General features: G+C 35.7%; 1 protein-coding gene across 1 annotated transcript in view; it reads right to left on the bottom strand.

The window, feature by feature from the left end:
• Nucleotides 1-4926, bottom strand: part of Cobll1 (cordon-bleu WH2 repeat protein-like 1) — a gene marked incomplete at its 5' end in the record, with an annotated part of 59334 nt that extends 54408 nt beyond the window's left edge. Inside the window, 1 exon segment of the mRNA XM_013518787.1 lies at nt 4738-4926. Within this exon segment, the coding sequence (XP_013374241.1) occupies nt 4738-4926 (189 nt within the window).
• Nucleotides 4927-12710: the final 7784 nt, after the last annotated feature.

Raw genomic sequence — 12710 nt, 5'->3', positions numbered from 1 at the left:
TAATTTTCATTAAAAATTATTTTATTTTTCATTAAAAAATAACTTTTGCCAAGTACTAGCAGAATTTTCTGAGGATAGTCTTTAGGCAGCTTGTCTATAACAGAAATATCCTTTCTTGGTCATTTTTAATAAGGGGAAGAACTGCTTTGGTGAAAGTGGTAAATTTCCAGTACACACACACATGCACAAATGCACATCACCTATACTAGTATGGTACACTATGTGCTTCATATGTATATATAAAATATTTTAACTCTTCTTTCCTTCAATCATCTATGATAACAGAATACACAGAAATGCTCCAGAGTTTTCACTTTAGTACAGCAAACAAAATCATTGTAAGAAAAGGATCTCAAAGGTACAATGGCAGAGACAGAGTGACTTTTAATCATTTACAACGTGGGATCACTGAGCTTTGATATCAAAAATTTTTGAGCCAATAAAAGGCTACCAAAATTAGTTCTGAAAAACAAATTTTTAGTTTCTCCTGAGCATAGACTTCTACCATCTCCAACCTTACTGTGTTGCCCATAAGCTCTTTGGTGAAAATCTATGTGCAAACAAGGGCATTTTTCTGAAGATAATGCTGGCGTGTGCTCGCGTTTCCACAAATGGAACTTTCTGAGCATATTTCTGCATTACAGGTACAAGAAGACAACATAGGGGAACTTTCTAAAAATCTTTCCTCATGATACATGGTGGGGGAAAGACATTTCTGAAAAGTTAAGTGAAACATGTACATCTTTTAAGTGCATATCTCAGTCTAATGCTGATGTTATTCTTCACAGCAAATGCATAATAAATACTATCAAAATAAATATGAGAAACAGACAAATTCAGAAAAGATGGGCCTCAGAATACTGTATTAGAGAACTTTTAGAATATGATTCAGAAATCCTTATGCAGGTGAACCAATTATTTAAAATTATCTTTCCTAGTCCTCCTCCTGTTCTAGTATTATCTGGAGAAATTTTCCCTATTTTGGATGATGATAAAGTCCTAAGACACTAATCTTCATCACTGAGTCTTCACATCAGTTAACTAACATTTCTCAGAAACACAGAGCATTTTTCTATTTGAACACTTTCTTATTGTTAAATACTTTTCAAAACGATAGGCCAGCAATAGCTGTAACTGTCAAGGTACCTCTAATTGCCCTACTAATATTTCCCAAATCATACTCTTATGATATTCCAAAACATGCTCTTAATGTACCTCAAGTTGTACTCTAAGATATCTCAAATCACTTACTAACCATATTCCAGATTCCTACTCTTAATATATTCAGAATCATGCAAAGACTTTAAATCATAAACACAATATAAAAAAATAGAGTATCTGCAAGTCATTCTTAGACGACTGAACTATCAAGGACAAAGTTCTTAAACTCTACAGTGAAAACGCTAATAACAAATACGCTGTACCCTCTGAAAAACTCTTCAACCATAAATAATCTGAAAACAATAAAAATTGAGAGCCTTACTATTCTGGGCATTCCTATCTTGCTGTCTGTGTAAAGAAAATATTTTTTCTTAAAAGATTCTGGAAAAGGAATGAGGTTCATTCCAAATTCTAAACACCATTTAAGTTGATACCACTAACTACATATAAGAGTTTATAGGGAGATAATATTTATTTCAATAAATTAAATGCCTGCTGCACTGCTAGAAAATGTTTTAGGCATTATAAAGAGAAACAACGGCATCCACTGTGACTCTTATGGTTTACTCAAGAAGAGAACACATACATACGAATGACAGCATAGGAGAACATTCAATAAAAATAATATGAGGAATCAGAAAGGAAACAGTTGCAAGGCAGCCAAAAGAATAGTTGATTCTGGGAACTTAGGGAGCCTTTCTATAAAAAGTGTCACTTGAGCTATATGAATTAACTGGAGAAAATAGAGGTGATAAGTTCTGCTAGGTTTAAAAAAAAAAGTTCAAAAAGGTATGCAAGTGAAAAACGTAGCATATCTGTAGAACAAAGAATCACGTGAAGCTTAAGACATACAAAGGAGAGCAGCAAAGGAAAAGCCTACTTAATTTCAGAGAAGTAAAATCACACGTCCCAATCTCCATAATCAGTACTCTGAACTTCCTTAGCTTGGTATTGAATTCCTGTCCCTTGCAGTCTTTTATCAAAGGCAGTTCCACAAAATGAGAAGTGCTTTAGTCAGATTAGTCTGTGGGCGCAGAGTAAACGGAAAGACTCCCCAGAGAAGGAAAGCAGCCCCCAACAGAAAACAAACTCTGGGTTCTATCTGTACCACCACACACAAAAAAGCTGTAATAAGTGCCAAGCACTGATAGTACTTAATTTAATCTTAGCAAAATTTTCATAGATAAGAATACAGTCATTCAATAATAGGTAGTGGCCAAGGGGAAAAACGTGATTGATGGAAATTTACTCAGGTGTAGGGGCTTGGAAGGCAAACATGCTGCATGGTCAGGAGAGTGAGAAAAGTCTAGCATCCTGGCCAAGTAGAAATGTAGTAGGAAGGACTAATATAAACCTATAATTAGATATGAACAAAAGTTAGATATGATGACAACTTAGACATGAAAAAATGCAACAAAGAAAAGTCATAACTTAGGCTTGGGGGGGGGTGAAAAACATTAAATCATGAAAGAGAAAGAAGCTATTAGAAAGCCTGTATTAAAGAAGACACCCAAAAATCTCAGTAATGGGATGGCGGAAAAGTGGTGAGAACCATGATTCATTCTCCAGAGGACAGGGCAACCTAACGGTGGATAGAGCTTCCCAGGATTTAGGGCAGCATGCACAAAATCTAAGAAAATCGTGATAGGTAAGTCAGAAAGGAAAACAAGAATTCTGAAACTAAAGTCATTGAAATTTAGAGGGAAAAAATCCAGAGCTTGACTGATAGCAAACAGAAAAGATAGCAACATAGGCAGATTTCTTCCAAGAAGAAATATAGAGATGTATTGGTGATAAAGCCAGTATAACCTGTAAGCATCAGGGAAAACTAGGAAAATGCTTTTTTTTAAATTAACTAACTTGATAATTCAGGGAAAAGAAGAATAGTCATTATGACTCTCAATCATATACATTCTCATTATTATTTAAAACCAGAGTAATGGCCTTTTGTCAAGATTGAGATGACAGTCATAATCTCTAACTTCCAAGATGCTTTTGTCACATAGAGATCTAAGGCAAAGTGTGGTGCAGGGAGGGAGCTCACAAGTTTCAACTCCATAAATAAAGTTTAATGCATAATCTCTAAAACTACTTTCCATCTAAACAAATGGCAAAATGCAGTCCATGTAAATTTAATGAGCATTAATACATAACACCATGCGGTATTTGCTAAAACTGAACTCCTTTATTGTCACCTATATTCATAATTTGTAAAGTTATATCATTTTGAAAATCTTAAATTTAAGGTTGAGTTTTCTAAAAAAAAGATTATAGAAATGTAATACCCAAGTTATTGCTTATTCTTTTGTCTTCCATATGTCCATACACATCTATACTAAGCTCCACACAGCTTCCGTTTGTCAAACACACCCTTAGATCAGTGAGCAGCTGATGGGAAAAGGTGGAACAAGAATGAGTACAGAGATCATGTAACTTTCCACTTCAGAATGAAATGGAAAATTAATTTGGCTTTGTTCTGTTTTTCCAATTTTTATGCAGGTATCTAAAACTACCAGTCTCCCAAATTACATTTTCACTCCTTGCTAGCTTAAAGTTTGATTTTACACTTCTATTGACCTCATCTTCACTTTTAAAATAATCAAGTTGAATTGATGAAGTAAAAAAATATCTCAGGCAGATTTACCTGCTTTGGTAAGTAAGAGAATATCACATTTCAGATGTGGTAACTTCTATAAATCAAAGAATCAGATTAAAGCGGAAAGAACAATTTGGGCAGGGATGTTATTATTATGGTTTATACCTAAAATGTACACCAAAATCTCACGTGTGCAGAAGTGGGGCTTTAGGCAGGTGACTGGATCATGTGGGCACAACACTCATCAGTGGACTAATCCATCAAGGATTTCACAGCTATATTTGCCATTAGGAAGTAGGGTCTGGTTAAAGGAGGTGCATCACTGATAGGTGTGACCCGGAAGGGTATATTCTCATCCCAGGCTTGCTTTCTGTCTCTCTCTGCCTCTCTCTTTGCTTCCTGGCTGCTGCAGGTTGAGGAATTTTCATCTACCATGTTGTTTCTGCTTTGGAGACAGTTAGTCACGGACTGAACCCTCTGAAACGATGAGCAAAAATAAACCTCTCCTCCTTTAAAATACGTTTTAAGGTTTGAGTGCTGGTATTTTGTTCCAGTGATGGAAAAGGACTAATATAGAAAGAGAAGTATTTTTTTTCAGATCACTGACTTACAAAATCAAATCAGTAATTAGAAGTCCTCCAGGAAAGGCTTATTTTGAGTAACTTAGTAAATAAGAAATAACTTCAAATTTTAAGCGTCATTGGGGTTTGTGGAATTAATTCATTTAATAACTTAATAAATAAGAAATAACTTCAAATTTTAAGAGTCATTTGGGTTTGTGGAATTAATTCATTTAGCCTTGATGTTAAAACATTGATAAAAAAACTTTAATGCCCTTTTAGCATTTTAACTTTTAAAAACATATAACTGAATGGTGAATGAAGTATTTTGCCACATTAAAAAATATTTAGAGATCTAGTACAGAGGGTTTGAATGATAAAAGAAAGGAAGGTGCTAGTATTTTACTTTCTCCAACATACCTGCCGCGAACAGTAGTGGACTTGACGATATCCCCAGGTAAAACCACTGTAAGGTCAATGTCCTTATCAATTACGTTTTCTTTGTGTTCCATGATGAAAGCAGGAGATCCTACAGAATCATCAACTGCAGAGACATCCACGTATTTTGTGTCAGCTGGAGGAAGTGGTGCCTTGGCTTTTGTTTTTCTCCTAAAATAAAAATAAAATGCAGAAAATGAAATACATTTTAAAGTAATTTTATGAAACTCCCAAATACATATATGATTTCTACATTCCCAAAAAGCACGATATTAACTTTGTTTTTCCCTTTTCCAATCCTCATTTTGTTTTGTGTTTTGAGCACTACGTCTATATTACTTGGTAATAAAAAAAAAGGATAAGGAGATTTCAGGTTTGTCTCCATTCAGTTTAACAAATGTGTTTGCTACTATATATTAAATGAAGAATATAATTTATTGTCTTTAAGAAAAATTATAAAAATCCGTAAAGTCTCTGGATGGAGATCAGTATTTTACTTTCTTACCTCATCACACCTACTGCTTTTGGTTCTTTTCTTCTATTTGTTTCCAATCTAGTATGTTCCACCTTCCACCTCTATCCATAGAAGTCATACCTGCCCTTAAAGTCTAGCACATACAACTGATTCTATAAATCTTCTGTTACAGTTCTGATCAAAAATTCCCCCAAAGTGTTCACCTGTCTAGAGGTGGGACTTTTAGAACGTAACTGGATCATTAGGGCACTGGCTTCATCATGGATTAGTTCATTCATAGTTTTAACAGGTTCTTCAGGAGATGGGGCCGACGTGAATGAAGCAGGTCACTGAAGGTGTGGTTTTAAAGATTATGTTATTTTCCCACCCATGCTCTTCTACCTCCTCCCCTCTGTTTCCATGCTGCCACGAGGTGAATAGCTTCCCTGTGCCGTGTCCTTTCACTGTCATGTTTCTCCCTTGAAGTCAGCTTACCGTGAACTGAAACCTCTGAAACCATGAGCCAAAATAAAATGGCTCCTCCTTGAAAGTTTGTATGTCAGACACTTCGTCCCAGCAACAAGAAGCTGAATAATATGTGTACCATTTTTTATTTTCTCCTTGGGTACCAGTTTCTTTTATTTTTTGTGGTACTGTCGGTAGAACCTAGGTGCACAGTACTCCTCCGCTACACTCCCAGAGTGTTTTTTCCCCTCATTTTGAGACAGGTCCCGTTAAGTCACCCAGGCTGGGATCAAACTTGCAACCCTCTCACTTCTGCAGTCCACAAGTTTGGATGATAGGTGTGTGCAACCACACCCAGAGGGTACCAATTTAAACTCTCTACTATATTTCTAACTCCATAAACGAAAAAAAGTACCTATAGATAGCTCTACTTACCAGTGTACCTAACAGTGAACAATGAACAATGAACTGTGGTTGGCTATTTGATAAATTATACAGCTGTTTCAATGAAAAATCTTACAAATAATTACACTAAGAAATATTTTTCAGTGTCACTTACTAAGCAAACCCATTAACTAATTTATAACAGTAACAGCAAATACCCTGGAAAAAAAAAAAACTTACAAGGCCAATTCAATGATGCAAAGGTGAAAGAAATGAAATATGAAAAAAATAAGTATGGGTAATGACATGTTTGTTTGTATTTAAACACTAAAAATTAAAACTTTGGAAAATGTTACTTTAATGAAAGGCTAACTGCTTCAGGAAAAATGAATCCTTTCCTTTCCTCTTAGAAATATAGATTTTAATTTCTCTCTATTTCTTAGGGAAAAAAATAACCAAACAAGATAAAATGTGTAACATCCACATATTCAGTATTTTCAAAGTTTATGATCTCACAAATCTAAGCACTCCTGGGCACTACTCATCTTGAAGAGACAGATGCAGTACATTTTAAATTAACATATTAAGGTAAGACTTTAATTTTAGTAATATAATTAGATATACTGGGTTGTAGAAAAGTCTTCTACAATTGCAAAAAAAAAAATTTTAATGCTGTTATAATGATAACATAAGAAGTTTATAAAAATCTATATGAAGAAAAGTGTTACCCAATTTCAAATTTTAGTTTTTCATCTTCAGAAATTACTCACTCATGTATAATAAATATTTATCCTGTAACAATTACTGCAGCAGACTATGCTTACACACTGGAGACATAAAGGTGAGCGACTCAGTTCTTAACACCTACAATGTTTGTAGGCAATGGAATGACAGACATGTACAAAATTACAATAAAGTTTGATGACTGATCTAAGACAGAAATAAAAATGATATAGATGAGAACCTAACTCTTTCAGGAATTCCACAAATAATTTACATATGTTAAGTATGAACTGGGTTTGGAGGAGTCAACTAAAATACACAGGAAAAGACTAGAAATAATTGATAGTTCAGGTAGAGGAAAGAAAATGAAGTCATCTAAGAAAATGCTACTTTTAGAGTTGAGCAGTTTAGTAAAATTCTACAGAGAAGTCACAGAAGACGAGAAATCAGTGATCAACAGAAAATCTTTTATAACTGAGAATTCAGTGAAGTCCCTTGGTACCAAGTTAATACGCTAAGAAGTCCATAGCATACACACACATAAGCAAAAACCAATCCAGAAATATGAGGAAAGAAAAATTCACTGTGTAACAGTAACAGAAAGGAATCTGAAAAGATTCTCCAAGTCTTCTCATCTCAGCAAATCAGTTTTTTTTCAGTTACCTGAGGCTAAAAGTCTTCTTTCTCACCTATGCTTCTCCAGTCCATAAAAATCTATCAGGTCAACAGTATCCACCTCAAATATTTCCTTGTGTTTTTCTTCCCCGTCTCCTCATCCTTCCCATCATTATGTATACTGTCTGTTATTTTTCAAGATCCAGATCACAGTGAAATTCTTGCAGATGTCTCCCCTGTTTGACGAACATCACAATAAACTCACAAGTGTGATGCTCTGTGTGTGTGTTATTGTCTTAAGCCCTAAAATACTTTGGGTCTGTACTGAAAACCACCTATAATGGTTGATACATTGTGTCAACATGAAAAGTTTAGAAGTCTAAGTGACTCAGCAGGGGTCCAGGGTCCTCACTTTGTAAACATCCTCATCCTGTGCAAGAGGAGGGCACAGGGATGGCTTGAGTGCTACACACCTGCCCCAGGGTGGGTAGCCTGCGTATACTAGGGAGTGTACACTAGGGAGGAAAAGAGGCTTGTTCTCCTGCCCCCTTTATACTCTTCTTGCTTTTATGTCTTCTACCACCTTAAACTGCAGCCCCTCAGCCGTGCCACCCTGCCCTTGGAGCCAGCTCATTAGACTGAAACCTCCATGAACTGCGAGCTAAATAAACCTCCCATTCTTAATTTGTCAGGTATTTTGTTTCCACAACGAGAGAAAAGTAACCAAGACTCCATCTCTAATTATTAGCAATAAGCTTATTAAACAAAGAAAAGCAGAACGAAGCACTGGTTGCTTCGTTATTTACACAGAACTTCTATTGAGAACACCTTACAGTCCTGTTATTATTTTAATTAATAAAACACTTTCATGCCCTTGGTACTGAAAACCCCAAAGTACCTGTGAGTGAGACCAAGATCCTTTCATAATGAACATTCCAATGGGGAAGATGCAAAAGATACAAAGCAAAAATGAAGTATCATAAAATAGATGAGTAACCTTGACAATTCTGAAGGACAGAGAGCCAGCCAAATCTATCTGAGTGGGAATGAGAATGCAGGGATCAAGGTAAGATTTACAGAAGCGAGAAAAGTGATTCAGTTCTTAAAGAAAACTACAGCATAGACAGGCAAAGTCTAAAGGGTCACTTACATGTTGGTGCCCAATTGCGATCCAGTCACATCAAACTTAGGAATGTGCTTACCTAGTTTATTTACAACACAATCCAATCTAGTGAAAACAATAGCAAGTGGAGGTCTGGATTTGACCTGAATCCAAAAAAGCTTTAAGATTTAGCTAATGTGACCTCATATTCATCAGCAATTTTTTTAAAAACTACTTTGTTTTTCAAAGAAGGAAAAGCAAAAGGTATATATATGTGTGTGTGTGTGTGTACACACACACATACACGAAAGATATTAAAAGTTACTAATTTCTCTCAGTTCACTGAAAAGATAGGTATGTGCTAATATTTTTTTAACAATTAAATGCTGATATTTTGTATTCTGAATAATTTAAAAATAACAATATGGAATATATTAACCATTGTTACCCTCCTATCATATTGTTTTGGAATTTTGCTTTTTGGGGTTTTGTTTCTTTTTCTTCAAAATAAAAATTTAAAAGTACCACTTTCTGATTGTAAAAAATACTTTGTTTTTTAACCTATTCACATCTTCTAGTGTTCCTAACTTTTTTGGTTAGATGCTCTGAAGCTGTAAAAAAAATTAAACGTCACCCAAACCTAAGACTATACTGAAGATAATCAAATCTAGATGGATTATCTAAATATAAATGTAAGGAATCTACCTCATATTTAAATTTAAATGTAGAAAATTTGGGTAATGTGGGAGGCACCATCATTAGTCAATAATGATTATATTACCAATAGGAGCTATAAATATTAGTTATGATTAATATTTTAAAATTAGCATTACTACCAAAGGCCCCTCACTTCTTTTAAGCAGGAATAGTTATATCACTTCCCCTACCAAGGTGTTTTTTTTTTTTTTTTTTCTTTTTGAGACAGGGTCTCTCTACGCAGTTCAGGCTTGCTTTGAGCTCACTTTGTAGCTCAGGCTAGTCTCAAACGCACATCGATCCTCCTGCCTGAGCGTCCCAAGTGCTGCGATTACAGGCATGCACACCATGCCCGGCTCAACCACCAAGGTATTATTGGGCAAGCTTTTCCTCAGCAGTGGTCAAGTGTGACTATCAGTATCTGTCATGTAGAGACTGCTAATATTTGGAGAGGAAGTTACACGAAAAAGGCATTTGACACAGTAATTTTCACCAAGTCGAAGCTAAACATATGTAGCAAGTGTTGCTTAAGCAAATTAATGCTTTATTTATATTAAAATTATATTATGCTTGATTTTCACAATAAGTTAAGATATCACCTCACATATACAATATATTTAAAAATAGCAAAACCTCATTTTAATTCATCCGTTAATAGACATCTACTTTTATTACTGACTTTTTTTATCATTTTAACTTACATACAATTTCAAACTCTTGTGTCTATTATGTTCAAAACTACTTTACTGTCAATATTCACATCCTTACAACAGATGGGAAAAAAAGTTCAGCAAAAACAGTGGAATTTTAATCACATTTTTTTCTTGGCTTGAAAGACAAAAATCTTAAAATTTTATGAGGCATAGTTATGTCCTTTATAAGGTGCTTAAGCCCAAAGAGATTTCATGTTTGATTTATTTATAGTATTTTTATACATGCAAAGTACTACAAAAAATATAGTTTCACTATTAAAGACAAATATACAAAAAATAAATTATATGTTAAAAGAATACCCTTTTAGGGTTTACAATCTAAGAACCAAAAAGAAATTTAAAACCCACCCCAGAGGAATATCAAATTTAAAATACACTGTAGTTAGTGTTCATAAGGCAGTATTCCAAGGTAGTATTCCAAGGTAACAGGAAATGTTTTCTAAGCCCCTAAATTTGCATCTCAATTATGAAATGGAAACTGATTTCTTAAATTTTGCCAGCTTATCTGAATGTAATCAAACTAGAGACTCAGTTAAATAAAATTTGTTCCAAGTTGGGTATAACACTGTGCTTTTGAGGGAATCCAGTTCACAGCAAAACTCTCTTTGCCTGCTAAGTCTAATTTCAAATCAGAGTGAATATGTCAAAGTGGTTTCAAAAGATATGCCACAAAGGATAACAAGAGAGAACCGTGACACCATATGACTCACTTTGACATTTCTCTTGTCAAGGTTACTAATGACCTATGTGGATCCAAATCAAACAAAATTATCTTTGCCATCTTGGTCACATTAAACCCCATTTCACAACTGTGCAAACGCACTGCTTTGGACTTTTTCCGTTTTGTTTGTGTGTGTGGCAACACAATGTTTTCTTCCTTCTTCACTGCCACTCCTCAGTCTACACTTTTATCTCCTCTGCGTGATTTCTCAACGCTGAAGCACCTGAAGCACCGGAGGATCCCTTCTGTGCCCATTCGTAGTCTATTCCCCAAGCCCCACCCCCAGGTGATTTAATCATGCCCCAAGACTTTCAACATCATCTATATGCAGATGGCTTTCAAGTTCACATTTCCAGCACTTACTATTTCTTTAGCTCTAACTTGTATGTCCAAAAATCTTGTAGCTGTCTCAATTTGGATGTTCACAGGTATCTCCAATTTCATATAACCATCTCAAGTTTCACATAACCGAAACTCTTGATCTCTCCTATGTCCAATTCTCATTCTCACACAAACCTCCCCGTTATTCTCTAGCTCTGCAAATGGCATTGCTAACCACCCAGTTAACTCATGCAAACCTCCTAAGCATACACTGATTCTCTTGGTCCCGGATTTCTTATTTCCAATCCACTGAAAATCCCATGGGCTTTTACCTCAAAAACATATCCTAAGACTGAAACGTTTCACTGGCGCTTTAAGCCACCATCTCTTGCCTAGACTGTTCCAATAGCTTCCTGGCTGTTCTCAGCAGTTTTGCCTCCTGTACGCTGAAATCCGTTCTCTTCTGTAGTAGTGGTAATTTCCTAACATGTAAGTCAGATCATGTCACATCTCTAATCCTTCACTGGCCTTCTGATGTGTTGATAAAATACCCTAAATTCCTTTTTGTGGCTCACCAACATCAGCTTAACTATCAATACAATGTCAGAGCACCTGAACCCTTCTTCAACATGCAAATATTCATCCCCTCACCCAACCTACATAATCAGACATGCTGAGAGCAGGGCCTGCTAACCCATATTAACAAGCCTCCAAGTGACTCTACTGCATGGTAAGATGCAAGAATCACAGAGCTAGCCTCTGCCAGCCTCCAATCTCACCTCTTACTGCTCCTCATTTCATCTCCGTGTGTAATTCCTATGGACACTTTTTCCTTTCCTGAAACAGACTGTGTCCTCACATGAGGGCATTGTCCAACTTTTTGCTTGGGGTGTTTATAACCACAGAATACTGTAGTTTTGCTCAATATCATCAACACCTAACACTTGCGTATTAACCTAGCGTTAAAAATCGTCGTGTCTTGGAGTGGTGCTATGTGGGTGTGTGCCTGTCGTCCCAGCTGCTTGGGGCGCTGAGGATGGAGCATTACTGGAGCTCATATGTTCAAGACCAGCATGGGATGAGCAATAGTGAGTCGGTGTTTGTCTGTCCATCTTTCTATGCGTTTTCACATGCATTTTCTCATTCTCATGACACCACATAAGGCAAGTGCTACCTACCATCCTCACTTTCCAGATGAGGAAACTGGTGGATACAGGTTGAGAAACTTGCCTAAGATCACTTGGCAAGAAGTAGAGCTGAGATTTAAACTCAAGTTGTCTGATTTTAAAGCCAGTGCTCTTTACTACAGTGTATCATTTATTTGGGAGTTCAAACAGTGATACAAAATAAGTACCCCCCCACAAAAAAAGAATGAGCAAAAGCTGAGTGGCAGTGCAGAAAAATGTAAGTATTGCACATGTACTGCCAACTCTTGTGCAGACTCTCTTCTTAACTTTTAATCTCATGAGGCGCTTTCTAATCATGCTTTACAGAAGTAAAGAAATTTGTCTCACGCACTGTCCCACACCGCACGGTACAACAAACCAACCCACCAAATCCCCTCCCCATAACTTTTTTTTTTCTTTTTAATTTATTTTATTTTAAAGAATAAAAGAAGGATAACATAATAATAGGGGGGACTTAGCAAATTACAGACAAGATGGTAGGAAATTATCAATGGTTATCGTTTTACATATTATTATCTACAAAATAGTTTCTCAGGAAAACAAATAGACAAATAATAGTGAGTTAGAGACAAAA

The sequence above is a fragment of the Chinchilla lanigera genome, unplaced genomic scaffold, assembly GCF_000276665.1.
Source record: "Chinchilla lanigera isolate Chin_1 unplaced genomic scaffold, ChiLan1.0 scaffold00048, whole genome shotgun sequence".
Lineage (NCBI taxonomy): Eukaryota > Metazoa > Chordata > Mammalia > Rodentia > Chinchillidae > Chinchilla > Chinchilla lanigera.
Note: the sequence above shows the minus strand (reverse complement) of the source record. Positions and strands in the feature narration are given on the sequence as shown.